We start from the raw sequence: 23,718 nt of genomic DNA on the forward strand, positions 1-23,718 counted from the left end.
AGTAGTTTTTAGATAGGCTAGTAATGAATTATCTTAAAAAGAAATAAAGAAGATAATGCCACCTGCAATAGCTATACCACAAAAGTAAGATGCTAAGATGCTTAGAAATAAATATAACCAAGGAGGTGAAAAATCTCTATACTGAAAACTATAAAACCCTGGTGGGGAAAAAAAGGAAGTTAACACAAATACATGAAAAGACATCTCATGTTAATTGATTAGAAGAATTAATATTGTTAAAATATCCCTATTACCTAAAGCAATCTACAGATTAAATGCAATCTCTATCAAAACACCAAAGAAATTGTTCACAGAAATAGAAAAAAAAATCCCAAAATGTACAGGGATCACAAAAGATCTTGAACAGTCAAAGCACTCTTCAGCAAAAAGAATAATGCCAGAGGCTTCACATTCCCTGACTTTAAAATATACTACAAAACTATAGTAACTAAAACAGCTAGGTATTGGCATAAAATAGACACACAGACCAATGGAATGGAATAGAGGTTCCAGAAATAAATAAAGACATCTACAGTCAACTGATTTTGGACAAATGTGCAAAGAACACACGTTAGGGAAAGCACTGTCTCCTCAATGAATGGTGCTGAGAAAATTGGTTATTGACATGTAGAAGAATGAACTAGACCCCTATCTCTCACCAAATACAAAAATGAACTCAAAATGGATTAAAGACTTAAATGTAAAGCTCAAAACTATAAGACTATTAAAAGAATACATACAACAAATGCTTCATGTTATTGATTTTGGCAAGATTTTTTTAAATAAAATCCTAAAAGAATAGGAAACAAAAGCAAAGAGGTTTACATCAAACTAAAAAGATTCTGCACAACAAAGGAAACAATTAACAAATTGAAGAGACAACCTACATAATGGAAGAAAATATTTGCAAACTATATATCTGACAAAAGGTAAATATCCAGATTATATCAGGAACTCAACTCCATAGCATGAGCTATAATAAAAAAAATTCAGTTAAAAAATGAACAAAAGACCTGACTAGACATTTCTCAAAAAAAATCCCATACAAATCAGTATGTCATGTGCCAACAGATATATGAAAAAATGTTCCACATCATTAATATCAGGGAAATGCAAATCAAAACCACAGTGAGATATAATCTCACTCACTCCAGTTAGAATAACTATTAGCAAAAAGACAAAAAATAACAAATGTTAGTGAGACTGTAGAGAAAAGAGAACCCTTACACACTGTTGGTTGGAATATAAATTAGTACAGCCATTATAGAAGATAGCATGGATGTTCCCTTAAAAATTAAAAATAGAACTACCATATGATCTAGCAATCCCCCTACTGGGTATATACCCAAAGAAAATAACTTCAGTATGTCAAAGAAATATCTGTACTCGCATGTTTATTGAAGCCCTATTCATAATAGCTCAAACATGGAATTGGCCTAAGGGCATATCGACAGATGAATGAATAACGAAAATGTGGTATACACAATAGAATACTGTTCAGCCTTAAAAAAAGAAGGAAATCTTGTCAACTTCAACAACATGAATGGAGCTTGAGGACATTGTACTACGTGAAGAAGCCAGACACAGAAGGGCAAATTCCATATGACTTTACTTATTTGCAGAATTTTAAAAAGTTGATTTCATAGAAGTAGAGAGTAGAATAGTAGTTTCTAGAGGCTGGAAAGAATAGAAGGGAGAAGCAGATGGAGAGAAGGTTTTCAGTATATACAAAGTTGTAGTTCAATAGGAGGAATAAGTTCTATTGTTCTATTGTACAGTAGGATGATTATCATTAATAAGAGCATACTGTATATTTCAAAATAGCTAGAAAGAATTCTGAATGTTCTCACTACAAAAAATGATAAATGTATGAAGTGATAAATATGCTAATTACCATGATTTTTATTACACTATGAATACATGTATTGAAACATCACAGTGTACCTCATAAATATGTACAAATGTGTGTCAATTAAAAATAAATTGTAACTTTAAAAAGCAAAAGAAAGTCATCCAATTGAAAGAAAGGAGTAAAACCATCTGTATGCACTGATGACAAGAGCGTACAGATTGAACAATCTTAAGGCACTCACAAGAAAGCTAATCAAATTAATAATTGAATACAGCAATATTTCAGAGCACAAGGTTGACGCAAAAACAATCATTGTGTTTCTAAACCCCAGCAATGAACAATTCAAAGATAAACTTAAGAAAACAATTCTATTTCCAAAAAATGAAACACCTATTGATGAATTTTACCAAGAAAGAGAAAGACTTTTACACTGAAAACTATAAAACTTTGCTGAAAGAAATTAAAGATAACATAAATAAACGGAAAACCCCATTAAAATCTCATGTTAATGGATTGGAAGAGATAATATTGTTAAGATGTCTATACTATTCAAAGTGATCTACAGATGTGATGCAAACTCTATCAAAATTTAAATAGCTATCTTTAGAGAAATGGATAAGTCAGTCCCCAAATTCAAACTTACTAACAAAACAGTAGCCAAACCAGTTTGGTGCTAATATGAGGAAATACATGTAGACCAATGGAATAGAACTGAGGGTCAAGCAATAAGCCCATACATCTACGGCCAAATGATTTCAACATGGATATTAACACCATTTAATGAAGGAAAGAATGGTCTCTTCAGCAAACGGGGACAGCCAGATTTCCATATACAAAGTAAGGAAGTTGGACCTCTACTTCATACCACATATAAAAATTAACACAAGAAATAGATCAATGACCTAAATGTAAGAGTTAACAACATGAAATTCTTAGAAGAAAACTTAAGAATAAATACTCATGACCTTGAATTTGGCAATGGAGTCTTAGATGTAACACCAAATGCATGAACAAATAAATAAATAAGTAGGACTTCATCAAAATAAAAAACTTGGACATTATTTAAAAAGTGAAAACATATAGGAGAAAATATTTGTGATTTTATGTCTCATAAGGGTTTTATATGAAGAACTGCTAGAACTCAAAACCCAAAAGTCAAAAATTCAATTAGGAAATGGTCAAAGGATCTGAATAAACATGTCTCCAAAGAAGACATGTACATGGCTGATGAGCACATGACTATATGTTCAACATTATTAGTCATTAGAGAAATGCAAGTCAAAATTATAGTATCACTCCAAACCTACGAGGATAGTTAAGATAATGTTTGACCATTAAATAACAAGTGCTGATAAGGCTGTGAAGCAATGAGACCCCTTATATATCGTTAGTGGAATGTAAAATGACGTAGTCATTAGGACAATAGTTTGGTAGTTCCTTGAAAAGTTAAATATATGATTAACATACGACCCAGATTACACTTTATACCCAAAAATGGCTCAAAAAGATATTTTATGCAAATGTTCATTGCAGCATTATTCATAATGGCCAACAGGTGGGAGCACCCAAGTCCATCAACAAATAGATACACAAAATATGACATATACATATAATGGAATCTTTTTCAGCTATAAAAATGAATTAAGTTCTGATACATGTTACACAATGGATTATGTTTTTTCTGGCTAAATTAAAGAAGCCAGATACAATGGTACAAACTGCCTGACTTGACTTATATACAATAAGTTGAATAGGCAAATTCATAGAGACAAAAAGTAAATTAGAGTTACCACGGGTTGGAGGGAGAAAGGATGGGGAATTATTGCTTATGCATAGAGTATCTGTTTGAGGGGATGAAAATCTTTTGAAAATATATAGTGATGATGACTGCAAACATTGTGAATGTAATTCATGTCCCTAAACTATATACATAAAATAATAAAAATGACAAATTTTATGTTATATAATTTTACCACAAGAAAAAAATTAAGATATTTATTAAAATTTAAAAGCAGTTACATGGGTAAATGAAAAATAAGATATACTATCTAGAGGGCATAATTCTAATTTCTTAATTTATATAGAAAAAAGACTGGACAAAAATACATCAAAATGCTTTAATTGGTTAGCTCTGGATAGTAAGATAAAAATAAGTTTTTCTCTGTTATATCTTGGAATGTTTTCCATCTTTCACAGTGAATATATGTTAAACAGAAAAGAATCAAGTTATTTAAGAAAAAAATTTAAAAAAATAGAGAAAATCCTGAAGGTACTTGTTATGGAGAAGAGAACAATCACAGAAGAAGTAAGAGCTGTTTCCAAATTCTTTCAAATAGAATTTTCTGTTTGAGGGACTCCATGTTTGGATCCCCTTCCACACACACACTCTCTCTCTCTCTCGTGGAAGTTTTCTCTCTTCTCGTTTTTCTTCTCTTTATCTACCTAAATAAAATCCCCTTACACACACACACACACACACACACTCTCTCTCTCTCTCTTCTGTGGAAGTTTTCTCTCTTCTACTTTTTTTCCTCTTTCTCTACCTAAATAAAATAACTTTTCTGCAAAAAAAAAAAAAAGGAGAAAGAATTTTCTGTTTCAAAGAAATTTCAAACAGAAGGGCTGCTCTGGAGAAAGAAATTAAACTTCTGTGACACCTCAAATGGCAAAACTGGGATGGGTGAAAGTTACACATTTAGAGATAAATTTGGCTTCGTGTGAAGGGGAACTCTGCTAACAGAATTAACAAAGCCTGTCCAACATTGTTCTTTCACTAGTTTTAACAAATATTTAGCAAGCTCCTTCTGACTAACATGTCAGAATATTGGGATTATAACATGGATCAATACAGACTAAACGCTGTTCTCATGAAGCACACATTGTGAATGAGGAGAAGCAGGCAAAAAGCTAATGAAAAAAAGATAAATATTGGAACTTCAGATTGCGGAAAGTACTGTGAAAACCTAAAACAGAGTTGTGTAATAGAGAATTGGCTTGTTCACTATTAAAGTGATCTTTCTGAAGGAGTGACATTTGAACTAAAATATGAATATGAGAAAAAGTCAAAGACATATAAATGTCTAAGGGAGAGTATTCTAGGCAAAAGGAATAGCCAATGCAAAGGTACTGAGTTGCCCACAGCTTGACAATGTACCAGAGGCAGTAAGACCAGTGCAGCAGGCACGTGAGTGAATGGCAACGTGGTTAGATGCGAAGTTGGAGAAGCAGTAGGGAGCCCAATCATGTAAGACTTGAACTGAGTCAAAATGGGAAGTCACTGGAGTATTTTAAGCAAGAAAATGAATAATAAAATTTACATTTAAGAACAACACTCTTACTACAGTGTAAATGGGAGTGAGGAGAGGGCAGCAACAGTGGAAGCAAGATCAGCTGTAAGCTTGTTACAGTAACACACAAGAGAGCTGGTGTTGTTTAGTGATTAGTGATGGCGGCTATATGGAAGATGCAGTGGGGAATCAGCGTGTTTTGGAGGCAGTGCCAATAGAAATTTCATATGTATTGGAGGTGATGAGTGAAGAAAAGAGTAAAATAAAGGATGACTCTTGTTCTTTGACTTGAACAACTAGGTAGTTAGTAGTGCAATTCAGTAGAATGTAAGCTCCATGTGGAAAGAAACCTTGTTTCATTTCACTGATGCTTTATTCCAAGTTCCTAGATCAGTAAGTAGCACAAACCAGTGACTCAGTAAGTCCATAATGATTATATTGAATATCGGATCTGGGGGAATTAAGAGTTCTGTGTGAGAATGTGAAATTGGAGCCCTATTAAATATCCATTGTTAGATGCAGAGTAGCTACATTTCCAGAGCTTGATGTCCCGGGTGGACCTCAACGCTAGAGATATGAATTTGGGGTTCATCAGCATGTAGCTAATACTAAAGTCACGGGACTGGTTGAGTCTACTTATGGAGATGGCATAGACCGAAAAGACCGAAGACCCAGACAAGACTTGAAATACTCTAACAGAGGAAAAGTAAAGGAGCAGGGATCAGCAAAAGAGATGGGGAAGCTGTATTCATTAAGGTAGTAGGTAATCCAGGAATGTGTGTAGCACAAACATCAAAAGAAACCTCTGGAGGAAAGAGTGCTGTTGAGAGAGTCAACGGTAACAGACAGAGAGGGGTCCCTGATGCTGATAGCAGGGAAGTAATTGGTGAACCCTGACAGAGCAGTATCAGGGAGGTGCAGTTGAAGTATAGAGAGCAGTTGCTTCACTTAGTAAATTCTTTTGAGTGTTTAAACAAGTTTTTAAAATAAATTGGCATGATAGCTGTTAAGATTATAATGAGAAGATATAAAGCTTATGATGAGAGGATATAAAGACCATGAGGCAAGTAGAAGAGGCAATTAAAGACGTGCATCTTTGTAATGTGTCAGTGATGTACATAGACAACGGTGGCTGTAGCTGGCTCGTATTGGCTCATAAGGACGAATTGCTGCTAAATTTCAATGTAGCTATTCAAAACAGCCATTATTAAAAGTAAATTTTATAAACGTGCAATTAATAATATGTGATATTAAACATAAAGGTAATGAATACTCAAAACCAACAACTCTCTCATTATTTTGCTACATTTTAGTATGACCTACGTCCTTGAGGTTGGTAATGAAGACTTAACTAAATGTGTCACATCTATAGCCATTATTTTGTAAGTATTGTTTAAACTGAGGAAATATTCTTCCAGCATTCAAGAACTAATATGATTCAACAAGTAAGTTTCCCACTTGACTGGTGAATGACTGAAGTTTTGACGTAAGTCTTTGTTGTTTTGCTTTTGTCTTACTAGTCTAAAGGAAAATCTCAACCAACATTCATGTTGGAACTAACTCAGTCATCAATTGTAACTATAGATTGATATGGACACAAGAGTTTGGCAAAACTCAATAAAAGCATTTTGTGACAATCAATTGGCTAAATGAAATTTGCAATAAAGAGTATTACATATTTGGCCGGGCGTGGTGGCTCACACCTGTAATCTCAACACTTTGGGAGGCTGAGGCAAGTGGATCACTTGAGGTTGGGAGTTAGAGACCAGCCTACAAAATGTGGCAAAACCTCATCTCTACTAAAAACACAAAAATTAGTCAAGCATGATGGCATGAACCTGTAATTCCAGGTACTTGGGAGGCTGAGGCATGAGAACCACTTGAACTCAGGAGGCAGATGTTGCAGTGAGCCAAGATCACGCCACTGTACCATTGTGATAGAGTCAGACTCTGTCTCCAAAAAAAAGAGAGTATTCTATATTTTGTTATGATTTGCAAATTACTCACTATATATTCTAAATATATAGGGGTATGTGAGTATATTTATTTATATGTTACACATATATGTTTTCTGTATATATATGTTTCCATTATATATGGAAACAAATATATATTATTTGAATATTCAAACTTTTTTGGAGAACAACTTATTAAACATTTGCAAGTACACCACTGCCTCCCACTGAACAACCGCATAAGCCCCAAAATCAAATTCATGCCCCTGGTGTTAGGATCTGGCTAATGGAACTGGAATGGCAGTAGAAGTAGAGATGAGAGTGGAGAAAGTAGGTATACATAACTGTTTGGGACGCTTCAAAATAAATGGGGCAGTAGCTAGTGGTGGATTGGGGTCAAAGAAGATTTTTAAAGGAAGAAGAAAAGAGAATGTATTATATGCCTTTGGGAATGATCTAGGAAACAAGAGAAAGGTTGATAATAATGGAGTAAGATTATTGAAGGAATAAAATCCTTGAGAAGGTCAGAGGAAACCAAAGTAAAAGCATAAATGGATCTACTACAAACCTATTAGAATGGCCAAAATCCAGAACACTAACAAAACTCAATGCTGGTATGTGAAGCAACAAGGACTGTAAGTCATCGGTAGTGGAAATACAAACTAGTTTAGCTGCTTTGAAAGACAGCTTGGCGGATTCTTAGAAAACAGAACATATTCTTACTACACGATCCTTTACCCAGGGGAAATGAAAACTTATTTACACTCAAAAATCTGCACATGGATGTTTATAGCAGCTTTATTTCACAGTTGCCCAAACTTGGAAGCAACCGAGATATCCTTCAGTAGGCAAATGAGTAAATAAACTGTGGGACATCCAGACAATGGAGTATTATACAGCAATTTGTGTCGTTTGTAGGGACATGGATGAATCTGGAGAACATCATCCTCAGCAAACTGACACAAGAACAGAAAATGAAACACCGCATATTCTCACTCATAGGCGGGTGATGAAGAATGAGAACACATGGACACAGGAAGGGGAGTACTAAACACTGGGGTCTATTGGGGGGAAAAGGGGAGGGCCAGTGGGAGGGGGAGGTGGGGAGGGATAACCTGGGGAGAAATGCCAAATGTGGGTGAAGGGGAGAAAGGAAGCAAAACACACTGCCATGTGTGTACCTATGCAACTGTCTTGCATGCTCTGCTCATGTACCCCAAAACCTAAAATGCAATAAAAAATAAAAAAATAAAAAAAAAGAAATGAACTATCAAACTATGAAAAGATACAGAAGAACCTTAAATGCATATCACTAAGTGAAAAAAAATCTGAAAAGCCTATATATGATTCCAACTGCATAACATTCTAGAAAAGCCAACACTATTGAGACAGCAGAAGATCATAGTGGCTGCTAGGAGCTTTGGGAAAGGGGGAAAGATGACTAGGCAGAGCAAAGAGGATTTTTAGGGCGGTGAAAATACTCTGTGTGACACTGTAATGACGGATAAATGTCATTTTACATATGTTCCAACCCATAAAATGTGCAAGACCAGGAATGAACTGCAATGTAAACTACTGACTTTGGAAAACAATGATATTATTATTGATTGTTTCTCATAAAATGCTTTCACTGAGTTTTGCCAAACTCTTGTATCCATAATCAACCTATGGTTGCAATTGATGACTGAGTTAGTTCCAACATGAGATTTTCCTTTAGCTGAACTAGTAAGACAAAAGCAAAACAATAAAGACATGTCAAAACTTCAATCATTCATCAATGTAAGGTCATCAGTTACAACAAATGTACCACTCTGTTGAGGAGTGTTGATAATAGCAGAGGCTATGCATGTGCTGGGGAAGGAAGTACATGGGAAATCTCTGTACCTTCCTCTCAATTTTGTTGTAAATCTAAGACAGCTCTAAAACAATGAAGTCATAAATAAGGAAATTAGGGAGACAATTTATATATTCACTAGAAGGTAGAGGGTAAGAGAGATATAATGACAAGATGACCTTTAATCTTCATTCTAAATCCTGAGAAGCTAAGATTTAGATATGAGAAATATAAAAGCCATTTGGCTTCTACAAATTCAGCACATTTAACTATAACTATACCTAAAAGCACTCTGAAGTTAGTGTTCCTGATTTTCAAGCTGCCTTTTTCATTTTAAGTGTTTAGTGACCATTTATAGAAGTTCCACATTTTGCAGAAAACAGAAAAATAGCGAGCAGGCTTTTCCTTTGCTAATACTTTCTTGCAACACTCAAAAATGAGGATTCTATTTCCTCTCTCTGCATATATTTGGGAATAAGTTACACATCGTTGCTGCTGTCGCAGCTGCTGTTCCTCACGGTAGACAAAGGTTTCCAAAGCAGAGGGAGGCCAGCTGAGGGTAGCACCTCTGGTAAGAAAGTTTTAAAATGTCTTACTTGTTACACCAATGAGAGTTGTAATGGCCAGATCCTGGAACAGAAACTGGTAATTTGAAAGGCTGTTTGTCTTCTGAAAATAAGAAGAAATCAGATCAAAAAGTTGTGGCCTTCTGGATGAAATTAAACATTGATCACATTTATTTTCTCACTGAGACATAGGTTTTTCAAGTAATTACTGTGGAGATGCTGTGGTTGGGGCCTGGTTGAGTTGATGAGGGATGGTGTTGGTGGAAGTAATCAAAACCAAATCTGTGAAACCCTCTCTCTTCAGGAGGGCCGTCATCGTGTGCTTTAGGGGCACATGATGTGCATCGTTATTAATTTGTTGAGGAGGACATCTTCACCTACCAGATTCATGTCTGTTCTCTTTGCTACTTGTTAACAGAAAATTAAGGATTTCATCTCACACAATAAAAGAATACATCCCTTACATAAATTTTACTGATGGAAAATGAGAATAAGTAAACCCATGATTTGCATTCTTGAATGTTTTTAGACAAAATGTTAGAAATTCCTAGCAAGGCATCTTAATACTCTTGAGGAAAAAGTTCAAGTCTTACCAATTTTAAGAAACTCACTTTCCTGCTCCCCAACACTTAGTGGAAAGGAGATGATGCTTAATTCTACTTTTGAGTACAACTTAAGATTCTAAAATAGAGCCAAATTTCCATAAATAGCCTATTCTTCTCTAGCCCATTTATCAGTGAGTAGGAAAAGATACAGTTAATCTGAAAGCAATAGAACTAAAACCTTTAACCCAGGAAAAAGAAAGCACTATATAAAGATGATGACATTTCCTTTTTGGAGTAAGCTCACATGCTGAGTTCACAGATGATGGGCATGTTTTTTCTCCTTTTATATCTTGCTAAATAATAAAAGTCATCACAAGACTTATGTATTTTTTGTGATATGATATGCCAATTTTCACATCCCTATATTCAGGGAACCAGTGGCATGCTGGCTTAGACTAACACTGGAAAGCCAATTGCTAAATTTTCAGAGATGTGTGACCTGGTTGTTGAACAAGGTCAGTATGAAAACTTAAATTAAACCAATGTACCATTACATAAATTATACTAAAACTAAAGTTAATAAATACTCAAAGCTGAGCATTTTGTGGATATTTTTCTACATTTTACTGTTATCTGTGCCCTTGAGGTCATTTCAACTCTTGTATCTATATGGTGCAAGTATTATAGAATGATATACTACTGTACATTTTTCTCCACTTCATGTTCAGTGACAATGGAGAGATAACTTGAAACTGGTTATGGTAGGAGTATTTACACCACTGAAATGGCAAACATTAAAAATCAGGTCTTATTTTCCTGAGGAGGTTCAATTATGAAGCATTTAGTTAGCAGCACCCTGATGTGGAGAACTATTTCTTTACTGAGTGGTAGACTAGGGTAGAGCCACATTGGAATTAGGAAGATAAAGACCTGGTCCAATCAGGTAAAAGTAAGAGCCAGAGGAAAGGAATATATTTAGTTGTGATTCTCAGCTGTCACTAGATAAAAGATTTCTATATCAGAGAATTGACATCAGCAACTTTTCCTGTGAAAATTTGTCTCATTCTGATTTACTTTAAAAATTCTTAAGGATATTTTTGGAAGGGCTATTGCTGCTGAGATACCCTATTTGTACTCTTTCTTTAAGAGGCATTGTAAATTGAGAGCGCACCGCTGCTTTAGTTCACACTAACCAAGAGGCTAAGTCCCAAGTCATACCCAGTAGAGCAGCAGAACACCAACATACTGAATCATGCTGTATAGAGCCATGTACTTAAACATGCAAAAGGAGGTCACGAGAGCTGCACGTCCTTCCCTGTGTAAGAAAAGAAATGAAAAAGACATGAAAGTAACGAAAAGAAATAAGGTCAGTTATTCTGTGCTGTTCAGCTGAGCTCAGGAGAAAAAAATCAAAAGTCATTACACAACCGTTTGTCTGAATATCGACAGCCTTGAGGTGGCGGATGCTGGCTGTCAGTAAACTGAACAACCCGATTTTTAAGAAAGACCAATTCCAGGCCAAGTTCCAAGTGCCTTAATCTGGTGATGGAGTCTAGATTTACAGTTGCTCATGTCCTTTCAGCAGGCATGGATTTAGCTCCTGAACTCAGATCGGGTGACCTGGGAGCTAGTGCCAGATCTTATACCTATTCACTAATGTGACATGGAAGATCATTTCTTTTGTCTCAGTTTCTTCATCTGTGACCTAATGGATTTAAACAAAATTGCAGATTTGGGGGTTATTTTCATAATGAAGACTCAGGAGCTTGGCAAGCATTTGATTCAAATTTCATTTTGGCAGTCCCAGCTTTTTCTAAAACTGGACTAAAACAATATACACACTTAAATTAGTCATATATCAAATTGAAATAGGCTGGAAGGGATGAGCATTTTCATTTGTGTTATTGTCAGTTGATTGACTAATACGCATTTAAAGCATGAAATAGATGACATATGAAATGTCACTTTTATCTATTTCATTTGGGGAAAATTAGAGTTTTTACATTTTAAATTTTTATTATTTTATGAGAGAGTCTTGTTCCATCATCCAGGCTGGAGTGCAGAGTGTTGCTCCATCACCCAGGCTGGAGTGCAGTGGTATGGGAAAATCTCTCTAAGGAGGTGGGGAATAAGGAAAAACTACCTCTGGGCAGAGGAAATGTCATGGCAAAACTCTGCTACAGTAAAAAACTTGGTTTGAGGATTTCAGCTCACTGCAACCTCCACGACTCAGGTTCAAGGGATTCTCCCACCTTAGCCTCTTGAGTAGCTGGGATCACAGGCATGCATCACCACTTCTAGCTAATTTTTTTTTTTTTTTTTGTATTCTTAGTAGAGGCGGGGTTTCACCATATTGACCAGGCTGGTCTCAAACTCCTGACCTCAGGTGACCACACACCTCGGCCTCCCAAAGCGCTGGGATTACAGGCATGAGCCACTACCCCCAAACTAGATTATACTCTTTTAGTTTAAGTTTAAAATCATGCCCATTATGATTTCCTGGGGTACTAAAACCTGATCCTCAAACTAGGTTTTTTCTGTATCAGAGTTTTGTCAGGACATTTCCGCTGGCCAGAGGTAGCTTCTCCTTATTCCCCACCTCCTTATAGAGTATTTCCCATCCCTCCCCATCTGAAGCAGCCACTTCCACCTGCATAGCCATTTTACTCCCTTTTACCCTTTTTATTTCCTTGATAGCACCTGTCAAAATCAGTAATCTCCATTAGTTTCTGACACTAAATGCCTACTCACTAAATATTTGTCAAATGCATGTATAAATAAAAAATTGGAAGGACTTAGCCAAAGTATTATTTTAATATGGTGGAAGAGTATATCTATAGATAAACCACCTTTGAATAAAATTAATTCTAAAACAATCTCTAACCTCATATGGCTATATGTGCTTGGGCGCATTAACTGAATTTTCTGAACTTCAATTTTTTTTATTTGTTAAAAAAAATAGCCATTCCTGCATCTCCAAGCTGTTTTGAAGATAGCAGACATTATAGCATTTTTAAACTATAAACACATCAGTTATAATAACCAAGAGCAGCCACCATGCTAACTATCTGCATCATTCAAATATAATGCAGCAGAAGTACGTTTTTGGCAGAGTGGGGGAGCATCAAAGCAAATTTTAGTGAAAGCAGCAAGAGTCAATTAAGATTGTGAAAACTTTATTTTTCAAATAAAAATTGAAAAGGAGTTAGATAACATTTGAAAAATGAGGATGATTGACACTTTTAAAGCAGTAACAAGTTCCAAAATCCAGTCTTCTAAAAATAACCTAATCAGTGAATTCATTGGAAATGCCACTGCTCTCCCAATGTTACTTTTAACTTCTGGAAAATCCATTTGGAAGAAGAATGGTTGACTGTGTTCTTCCATAAAGCACCCTCCCCACTCAGGGACACAACGTTTCTCTGGTTGTTCCCAGGCAGAACAATGTGATTTGCACCAAAGGTCAAGAGAGAGAAAACCACATTTGAGGAAGTGCCTACTTACTTGATAAGGTGAGGTACACACTCAATGTTTGGAGTTTTGGAAGTGAAAGGTGAGGCCACAGATGCCTCCTGCTCTGATAAAGAGATGCCCACATGAGCCATTTTCAGAGCCTGAAAGCAAAGAATCAGCTTACTCCCCATATGGACTCACAGACGTCTCTGCTAAAGCCTCATAAGAAGAGGCCAGTTAAGCTGGCCACAAGGTAGTTTGTATGCCCAAACTCTAACCAAGAGACTTAACCCTGCCTGCAGTGTAAGAAAAAGGCCACATTAGGATACCCAGCCAAAGAAATGAGAATTCCAGAACCAAATTCTTCCCCATGTAGCCTAAACTAACCATTGACTCATCATGTGACTTTGGTCAAAGTCACAAGTTTATCCATTAAGATGAATGGAAATGGTGTATATCCCAGGAGTATTACCTCTACAGGGCTTACGTATAATTGAACGTGAGATTATGGCCACACACACTGGCAGCTACTTACTCCGCAGTCATTGGCTCCATCACCACACATACCTACAAAGTAACTAAGAGGGAACCACATTAATTGTAGAGGACATCAAAGCTATCTTGCTCATTTCTCTAATTAAAAAAACAAAGTGATCATCACTAAGGTTCAATCTCATTATTTAAGGGAATTTTCCTAAGAGTCTGGTTTGACTGAAAAAAGGGTAATTCAGCAGTTTATACAATGACTGTAAGTGTTCCATGTAGACACTGCACGTCACTGCATAGGGAGAGCTTTCTCAGCTGTAAAACAGAGGTGCTCACGATTATATGATGTACGTATGGCATGGCAGAGAGGCCATAGGATTTGAAACCAGATCTAGATGTTGACCTGGCCATCTTACCCTTTTCACTATTATTATTATTCCCATTATTATGATTATTTTGCCTACGAAATGCTATGAGTATTAAATGAGGTACTTTATTGGAAAGCGTTCATCAAGCCTAAAGTGATAACAAGTCATAGTGGTTTGTGCTATTAATACTGGCATGAGAGGAAAGCCACCCTGTCAACAGTCACTCAAGTATGTAATGCCAGGCCTAGAAGCTGAAGAAAGAAAACACACTCCTGCTTCAGAATGGCTTTTTGAGGAAGGGTGAATACTCTCTTGAATCATTGACAAGGATTATTAATAGCCAGCTTTAAAAATTAGGCACATTCTGACAGCATTCATAGAATATGCTGTACTTTTCTTCCACACTGCTGTATGGAGGTAACTCGTTGACTGCCTAGGTTTCAGCCATGTTGAAAAGACGGGGCTTTCTGAACTGAGAAGCTAGCCTGATAATGTAGTCAAATGAATGGGAGGACAGAGTAGAAATGGGTAGGAGTCAGAACCATGTTGTTGTGACCCGGTGAGAAAAGTAGTGAAAGCCTCTGGTACTCTGTGGGGTTCTATTAACAGGAAACAAAGGGTCCCAAATGATATGGGCACTTCATTTGGACTGCCCATTCTGTCTAGGAATGGAGACCCTTTGTGTTAGAAGAGAATAATTTTTCTGATTTAGAATGGGAAAGAATGCTTTGGCATACAAATAATGTAGTATTTTTAGGGTTACATGAATCTCTTGCCATATGAATCTCCTTATGTCATCATTGTGATGACAGCATATACAAATAAAGTCTAAATTCTCATTCCCTCTGGGAGCTGAGCTCAAGCTACCTTTCCAGTCTTATTTCTCCCCATACTCTTTCAGGCCCCTTAGGTTCTAGTGCAGTGATCCTCAACATCAAATGCAAAATTGACTTATGTGAAAAAAATACTGATTTTTCAAGCCCCATATAAACAAGTGAATCAGGATGTCTGAATGGTGGGATCCCTTGGTATTGCTCTTTTTCCCAAAGCTCTCCAGTGACTGCCTCATGCAGCCAGAGTAAGGACCACTGGCCTTGCCAAACTGAGTGACTCCCTGTGCCTCTTCCACTCCCCCCGACTGCTATGCCTTTATGCACTTCATGCCACCTGCACTGGCAAAGAACCTACTCCAGTTTTTGAAATTCTTCCACCAGACTGGATTTCTGCCCAGGAGACATTCTTGCAAAGATGGTCCCATTGATCAGTATCTGTAAGGAACCCAAAATGGAGATTTTTTTTTTAATCAAGTCAACTGGCTGGACATGAAATAATTGATAACACTCAGAATGTTGACTGTATCAAGACATTTATGATAAAGAAAAAAACAGTTTCCCATGAGCCTTCCTTTGTATTTTAAGACAAACATTGAGGGTTTGGTCATCAGATAAGTGGTCAGTGAAAAACAAAAATCAGTAAAGATAATCACTTAACAAAAAATATTTTATGAAAATGATGACCTACAGGAATTTACCTCAGCTGCCATGTGGAATGTCCTGAAAAATCTTGAGCTTAATGGAACCTTGAATTGCAAAACAGCAAGAGGTTGAGGGACAACTATATATTTAAAACTTACCTCCCCCGCTACTAAAGCTTTAAGTTTGACCTTCTTGAGTACAGAGGTCATCTACCAAAAAACTAATGGTGTTCCTTTATTCTTGGTCTGCCTTCCTGTATAACTGCAGAGTTTCCACTACACTTTGAGACCCCTCACCAGGGCAATATAGTGACAGCCATCTAAAATCATCTTTATAATTCAAGAAATCACTGACACTTCAATCGTATAGATAGATGGTGGAAAATTGACTAATCAAGTTTATTTATTTCAAACCTAGTAGGAAATAAGACAATAGTATCCTCTACAAAAATATTAGTCTCTCTTAAATACAGAGAACTCACTGAATATGTTTTATCTGTTTCAAGATTTGAAATAGTTTACAAGCATGCTCTGTAAGTGACATCATCAGCATTTTCACAGGGAGATTGTTACCCTCTGAGAACTTACCTTTGGCAGTAAGCTGCTGAAATGTTGACTTATAACATGAAAGGATTTTCCAGTTAGGGCAAAATGGTAACTTCCTTCTCTGCCGTTATCAGAGACTTCATCCCTGATGTTAATGTAATTGTCCTACAAAGCAAGACACAGTTATTTTAGACTCTTCATTTGACAGAGTGGTTAGAACCACAAGCATATCTGAGAGAAGATAATGAAGACAGCCCAGGATCTCTCTGTGAGGATCACTCTGATTCCACAGAGAAGCATTTTCTTCTTGCTAGATCAGTCTTTGCACATCACAGACAACTAGTGAACAGGATAACACTTACTCATGTCCTGTTTTCATCCTGATTTGATCTTGCTAAGTCCCAGAGAAGAGCACATTTCACACATTTCAAGTGTAAAATACAAAAGCACTGCAGCTTAACAAATTTCTCCCTGAAATGAGAACTTACTATTTTTTTCCTTAGGGAATTAATATTGTTCTACAAGGATACAATGGAGATTGAATACTGACAAGACTGGCAATAAATGAATAAAACTTTTTTTCTCACCCTGAAAACACAGTCTGATTTTCTGACTATGTTTTCAGGGTGAGAAAAAAGTTTCACACACAGCAGCATCTCTCCCAAGAACTAGATCCCCTTTGAACCCAGTGGGGTGGTTGACAAGCAAGGGGAAAGGGAGAAGTTAGATTCAGCCCAACTCACTATATTCTTTCTCATACAGGGCCAACCGTTTTTTTAAGTTTAAAAGATGGATTCTTTCCAGCACACAGGAAAGCCCTATATCTTCAAGCTCAGTAAGAAAAGTTTGGGAAAACCAATGTAATTGAGTTCATTCAACAGCATATATGCTAGAACCTTGGAAGCATATGTTGACTCTAGGTCAAAGCTGCTTAGTCACCAACACTGTAAGACACATTGGTCATGTGGCAGAAGGTCTGTGTTCAGGAATACCTGATTTTCATACATAATGTGTTTCTTCTCTTCTACTAATGTCCAAGATATAGATGCTGATGAGGACCCAGTGGTTTCATTTGCCTCAATGAGAATGACTTTCTGGCTTTTAGAAACCATTCCAGATTTTCTGGCCACTGTGATGGCAGTCTGAAGATTGTCACCTAGAGGAAAGGAGGAGCATCTCAAAATGAGGCTGGCGAGATAGAGCTAATTCATGCAGAGCCTAGAAAACCAGTGTGGGGAGTTCAGTCCTTATTTCAGGTATGAAGAGAAATGATCCCTAATACCTTTTCAGCCCTGACCTTTGTGACTCCACGATCCCTTTTCTGGTTCTTACTGATTTTCATCAAGTTACTTCATATTCTACCAGTGTGTTTTTGCCAGACTAAGGGAGAAAATGAAAAAGCAAAATCCAAATCTATTTTCATCATTTGTTAGCAGCTTTGCAAGTGTTTAGGCAAATCCTCTGGTTTAGTAGGGTATCTGGTGGTTCCACTTCTAGTCAAAATGGAGTAAGCCCTCTATGATCTCTCTCTCCCACTGATTACAATGGAAAACTCTGAACAAAAACCAAGAAGCAACTCCCCAAGGACTTTGAAATGTAAACAAAAGCAGGCAGATGGTGAGAGGGAGTCAAATTTGTAGAAGCAACATACAAGGGAATGGGTTTCTCAGCTTTTTTTCTCTTCCCTCTTCCATATTTGACTGGCATGTGGGCCTCAGTTCAGAAGCTGTTTGGGCATCAGAACTCCAAAAGATACCCAGTCTTTCTGGCCAGAGGAGCCAGGAAAAGGGACGCTTGCAGGCTAAAGAGCATGGGCAGAATCCTGGAAAGGATAGGGCCAGACTAATTCAGTATATGAATTATATAAGTCTCAAATTCAGCCTAGAGCTGTGCGTGTGTGGATCAGATCCAAAGAAAGATAACAAAAGCTTCAGGAATTAAACTATGATATAAATCACCCCCATTTGTGAGAGTAACCTCTGAATGAAGCAGACCCAAACATCATAGCACAAGATTTTATATTTAAGCTAATATTCGAACCACCACCTACAACAGGAAAGATAGAGGTTATGGTTAATTGCTAGCCAAAAAACAAACAAACAAACAAACAAAAAACCCTCAACAGTCTCCAGAGGATTATAATAGGATTCAAAGTTTCACAACATAATATTCAAAATGTTCAGGCTATTCAACATGAAAAATCTCGAAAATCTGGCCAATTCTCAAGAAAAATCACAACGGTTGGCAATCCCCTAAATAACCTAAATGTTGGAAGTACAAGATAATGGTCTTTAAAGCAGCTTTCATAATCCCCCTTCCTGTGTTAACTGTTAATATTCCTGAAATAGGTGGAAAGATAGAAGTTCTCAACAAGGAAATATAAACTGTAGGGAAAAAACTGAATAGATACTTTAGAATTAAAAAATATAATACCTGAAATTAAAAAAAAATCACTGAATGCACTCAATAGCAGAATAGATCAATGGAAATTATACAACCTGAAGAACAGAGAGAAAAAAATCATTTTAATGAACAGACTCAAAGATATCAAAACAGTTCATATTCATGTCATTAGGGTCCAAGGAGAGGAAAAAAGGTCAAAAAAGAAAAAAAATGAAAAAATAATAGCAGAAATTTTCCCAAGTATGATTTTAAAAAAACTTAAATTTACAGCTTCAAGAAGCTCAGTGACTTCCAAACAAGATAAACTTGGTGAGAATCACAACCAGACACATAATAATCAAAATGCGAAAAAATCAAAGAAAAACAAAAAAGCAGTTAGAGAAAACCACATTACGTATAAGAAAACAGTAATTCAAATTACCACAGATTTCTCATCAAAAATTTGGAGGGAAGAAAATAGTGGAACAATATCTTTGAAGTGTTGACTTCATCTTTCACTTTGAAGTGTCAACTCTGACTCCTGTAGACACTGAAACTATCCGTCAGGAATAAAGGAGAAACGAAGACTTTATCAGATGAAGGAAAATGAAGATAATTGGTCAAAAGTGGATACGCTCAAAAGAAAAACAACAACAACAAAAGCTACAGGTTCTTCAGGTTGAAAGGAAATGATACCAGAGGTTAACTTGTAACTTAAGGAGTGAAAACACAGAAACAGAAATAATAATAATCTGGGTACATATAAAAGTCTAATTTTCTTTACTCAGGTTCTTTAACTTCAGTATTGAAAGTAAAGACTATCTCACTATCTGGTGGGGGGTTTCAACATATGTCATACTTATGACAATAATGACATAAAGGAGAGAAAGAAAGAGACATTCCTGGTTATAAGACTTCTTGAAAGGAAAGGTATGTATGTTGTGATTCCGAGAGCAACCATTAAAAAATTAATCATATAACATCTGGTGGGCTATCCTAACATAGCTTCTCCCAGGTTTCTACCAAAATGCGTACGAAGATTCTCAAAAGAGCTGAAGTGGTGGGAAGGAGCTACCTGAGGCTGGAAGGTTATAGGGAGCCCCGAACCTGCCTCAGCAGGCTCCTGACAGCCTGTCTTCTTTTTGCCATCTACCACCTGTGAGAGATCCACTGATCAGGATAAACATCCCAGGCCTGAGCACCAATCACCTGACCCAAAAAAAAAAAAAAAAAAACCGTCTAACAACCTATTTAAGAAATCCGAGACGCTGAACAGGAAAGATCAGGAGGAACAATCAGAGCACGTGAAGTCAAGAAGCTGCTGGAGACCGACGAAACCTGCTTTAAAAATGAGGCGAGCACTTAAGAAAACTCAAATGCAGCAAAAAACATTTTCTTGAGCAACTCCCACCACATACACATTTAAAAACCGAACGACTCAAAAGGGGATTTGAAAAAGATAGTGAGCATTGTTGAGACCTAAGATTGTGCTTTGAACAAACTGGGTGCAAAGAAAGAAAAAGTCTGAAAGCAAAATTATAAAAATATACAATCTAAAGCCAGGCACAGTGGTGCACACCTGCAGTCCCGGTTACTCAGGAGGCTAAGCAGGAGGATCACCTGAGCCCAGGAATTCAAGGCTAAAAGTGAGCTATGATCATCCCATTGCACTCTAGCCTGGGCAGCAAAGCAAGACCCTGTCTCTAAAACATAAATAAAAAAAATATGACAACTACGAGAAAAAAAAGATAGATGGAAAGGATAAACAGTAATGAAAATTCCAAAAGTAAAAATGGAAAGACAGAGAATAGAGGCAAAAATTAAATAAACAATAGGGAAAATTTTTCTGGCAGGAAGAAAGATTTAAAAAGTGCCCTCCATGTTTCTCCCACTCCTATCTCTTCCTGATTCTGGGGAAGTCTGGTTCTAATTGATGGTTTCCAGGGATTGATTCTAAAGCCTTGGATCATGGAAAGAAGCAACAAGAAATTGTACTCAACTCAAAACTTCTTAAGTGAATGAATCATCAAAAAATTGGTCCATTCAGAGAATAGAGTTAGGACCATTAAGTTATTGTTACAAGAGATTACATATTTGGTGATTCAGTTATATAAACTAATGTTCTTGTTGTAAATGTGATACTTTTTGCAATTCGTTTTATCATATGTATAACATTCAAAGGGACAAATATTATGCTGACTTAAGACTATGTCACAAAAATGATTTTAAAAAAAGTTTTCCTCAAAGTGCTCTCCATGTTCCAGATGAAGTTAATGAAATAAGGCAAATGCAAAGGGAAACATTTCTAAATTCCAAAGTTAAAAAGATTATGTGGAGAACACGTATGTTCATAGTGGCACTGTTTACAATAGCAAAGACCTGGAACCAACCCAAATGCCCGTCGACGATGGATTGGACAAGGAAAATGTGGCACATATACACCATGGAATACTATGCAACCATAAAAAATGATGAGTTTGTGTCCTTTGTAGGAACATGGATGAATCTGGAAACCATCATTCTCAGCAAACTGACACAAGAACAGAAAATCAAACACCACAAGTTCTCACTCATAGGCGGGTGTTGAACAATGAGAACACAGGAACACAGGGAGGGGAGCATCACACAGTGGGGTCTGCGGGGGTGGGTAAGGGAGGGATAGTGAGGGGGTGGGGAGGGATAACATGGGGAGAAATGCCAGATGTAGGTGATGGGGGGATGGAGGCAGCAAACCACATTGCCATGTGTGTACCTATGCAACAATCCTGCATGATCTGCACATGTACCCCAGAACCTAAAGTTCAATTTAAAAAAAAAAGGAAAAAAAAGATTATGTGCAGAAAAGAATAAATTACTTACAATGGACTCTGACTGGACTTGTCATGTGCAATATCAGAAGCCAGAAAGAAAAAGGAATAGCCTCTACATATAGATCATTAAGAAAAAAGAACAGGGCTGGGCGCGGTGGCTCATGCCTGTAATCCCAGCACTTTGGGAGGCCGAGGCGGGTGGATCACAAGGTCAAGAGATCGAGACCATCCTGGTCAACATCGTGAAACCCCGTCTCTACTAAAAATACAAAAAATTAGCTGGGCATGGTGGCGCACGCCTGTAATCCCAGCTACTCAGGAGGCTGAGGCAGGAGAATTGCCTGAACCCAGGAGGTGGAGGTTGCAGTGAGCCAAGATTGCACCACTGCACTCCAGCCTGGATAACAAGAGCAAAACTTCGTCTCAAAAAAAGAAAAAAGAACAATAATTCAAGGGTCCTATATCTGAGCAAGATATCATTCACCTGTCAGAAAAAGTAAGATATTCAAGCATATATAAGGAATCAAAGGACATATCACCCCTCTATTCCATCCAAGGGCAATACTTGAGGGAAAAAAATTATAAACAAACAAGGAAAGATACAGAGCAGAAATTTCAATATGAGAAAAGCGGAAGTAAAGAGAGCAAGTGAATGATGAACTCTTGTAGATAAACAAGTTAAGGATAGATTACGAGAATGTGTCATATAAGTGCTAGATAAAGATTTTTGAAACAATGGTCACAATGTAAGGGAAATCCTAATACGTAGTAAATTAACTCAGCAACTTCAAAAAGTAAAAGCAGTCCAGGAGACTCTTGGATTGTGGGAAGTAGAACAGGGGACAGAGAAGTACAAAAGATGAAATAAAAGTATTCTAGAGTTTGCAACTGTAGAATTGGGCTCAGGGGAAGTGGGAACATAAAGTGCCTGCTTTGATGGGGAAATAATGTATCTTCATGTTAAAAAAAATCTGACTATCAAAGCAGAGAAAAGAAAGGCAATACACACCCCAAAAATGTGAACACGAATTCATTAGGAAATCATTTATTCACCTCTAGTCTCTTTTCCAGTTAAAAAATTATAGCATCAGTGTGAAATTTTATTAACAAAGTCACACTTAATTTCATTAAGAAATTTCACACATTTCTCTTGTGTGATTCCTTCTCATTGCTCTCTTGTTTGTATGATTTGGAGTTTTGGAGGAGTAGAGAGGACAGCATTTTCTTAAATTTCTAGAATAGTGGATTTTATGATTGATGATCCTTCAGCATAGGTTATAGACCCCATCAACTAAGGATGCTTCTTCTTCTAACATTTGACAGTAAAAATCATCTTTGCCTGGCTCATTTCTTCTTGTCATTTCAGTCTTAATTCAAATGTCGCCTCTCAGAGAGGCCTCTCTTACCCAGCTCATCTAGAACAGATGGTCAAACACGCTTTCCCACATTATCCTATTTGTGTAGCTCAGAACGCTGATATTATTTGATTGATCGGTTGATTTTCTCTCATTCTACTGACATGGAAACTCAGGGCAAGCAGTAACTGTGCCTTTTTGTTGCCCATCTCCAGCACCTGGAATGGTGTCTGGTCCAGAGTAGGTAGTCAACGATATTTATTAAATGAGTGAACCGTGTCTATTTCCACATCAAATTCTTGCTGTTTGTAAGAACTCACCTGTGATCATTACAGTCCTTATCTGGGCTGAGATGAGCTCTTCCAAGACAGGTTTTGTCTTTTCCTTCAATCGATTCTCCAAGATCAGCAGCCCCAGAAAAATCAGGTCTGATTCTACCTTCTCCCTGAAAATACATATATAGATGCAATGAACAGAAATAACACATTATAGCTATTTTTTTTTTGAGATGAAGTCTGTCATCCAAGCTGGAGAACAGTGGTTCAATCGATTCTCCTGCCTCAGCTTCCCCAGTAGCTGGGATTACAGGCAACTACCACCATGCCTGGCTAATTTTTGGGTTTGTTTATTTGTTTTTGAGACAGAGTGTCACTCTGTCGCTCAGGCTGCAGTGCAGTGGTGCGATCTCGGCTAACTGCAACCTCTGCCTCCCAGGTTCAAGCAATTCTCTGCCTCAGCCTCCCAAGTAACTGGGATTACAGGTGCCCGCCGCCACGCCCAGCTAATATTTTTGTATTTTTTAGTA

General features: G+C 37.1%; 1 protein-coding gene across 16 annotated transcripts in view; it reads right to left on the reverse strand.

Annotated features, from left to right (window-relative positions):
• The window catches only part of ATP13A4 (ATPase 13A4), a 206,684-nt gene that overhangs the window by 24,717 nt on the left and 158,249 nt on the right, over window positions 1–23,718 (reverse strand). For 11 of the 16 annotated variants that reach the window (XR_013527218.1, XM_054245487.2, XM_054245488.2 and 8 more), the window contains 8 exons: window positions 23,234–23,358; window positions 17,359–17,522; window positions 16,409–16,531; window positions 15,535–15,614; window positions 14,028–14,070; window positions 13,544–13,653; window positions 11,258–11,354; window positions 9,525–9,597 (listed from right to left, as the gene is read on the reverse strand). Coding sequence is in view for 13 of the 16 variants with exons in the window: in XM_054245487.2 (XP_054101462.2) it covers window positions 9,525–9,597; window positions 11,258–11,354; window positions 13,544–13,653; window positions 14,028–14,070; window positions 15,535–15,614; window positions 16,409–16,531; window positions 17,359–17,522; window positions 23,234–23,358 (815 nt within the window). In the remaining 3 variants the exon portion in view is untranslated. The remainder of the gene's footprint in view (window positions 1–9,524; window positions 9,598–11,257; window positions 11,355–13,543; window positions 13,654–14,027; window positions 14,071–15,534; window positions 15,615–16,408; window positions 16,532–17,358; window positions 17,523–23,233; window positions 23,359–23,718) is intronic. The other 5 variants (XR_013527220.1, XR_013527219.1, XM_054245493.2 and 2 more) reach the window with 2 other exon arrangements.

The sequence above is a fragment of the Callithrix jacchus genome, chromosome 15 (assembly GCF_049354715.1).
Source record: "Callithrix jacchus isolate 240 chromosome 15, calJac240_pri, whole genome shotgun sequence".
NCBI classification, from domain to species: Eukaryota; Metazoa; Chordata; class Mammalia; order Primates; family Cebidae; genus Callithrix; species Callithrix jacchus.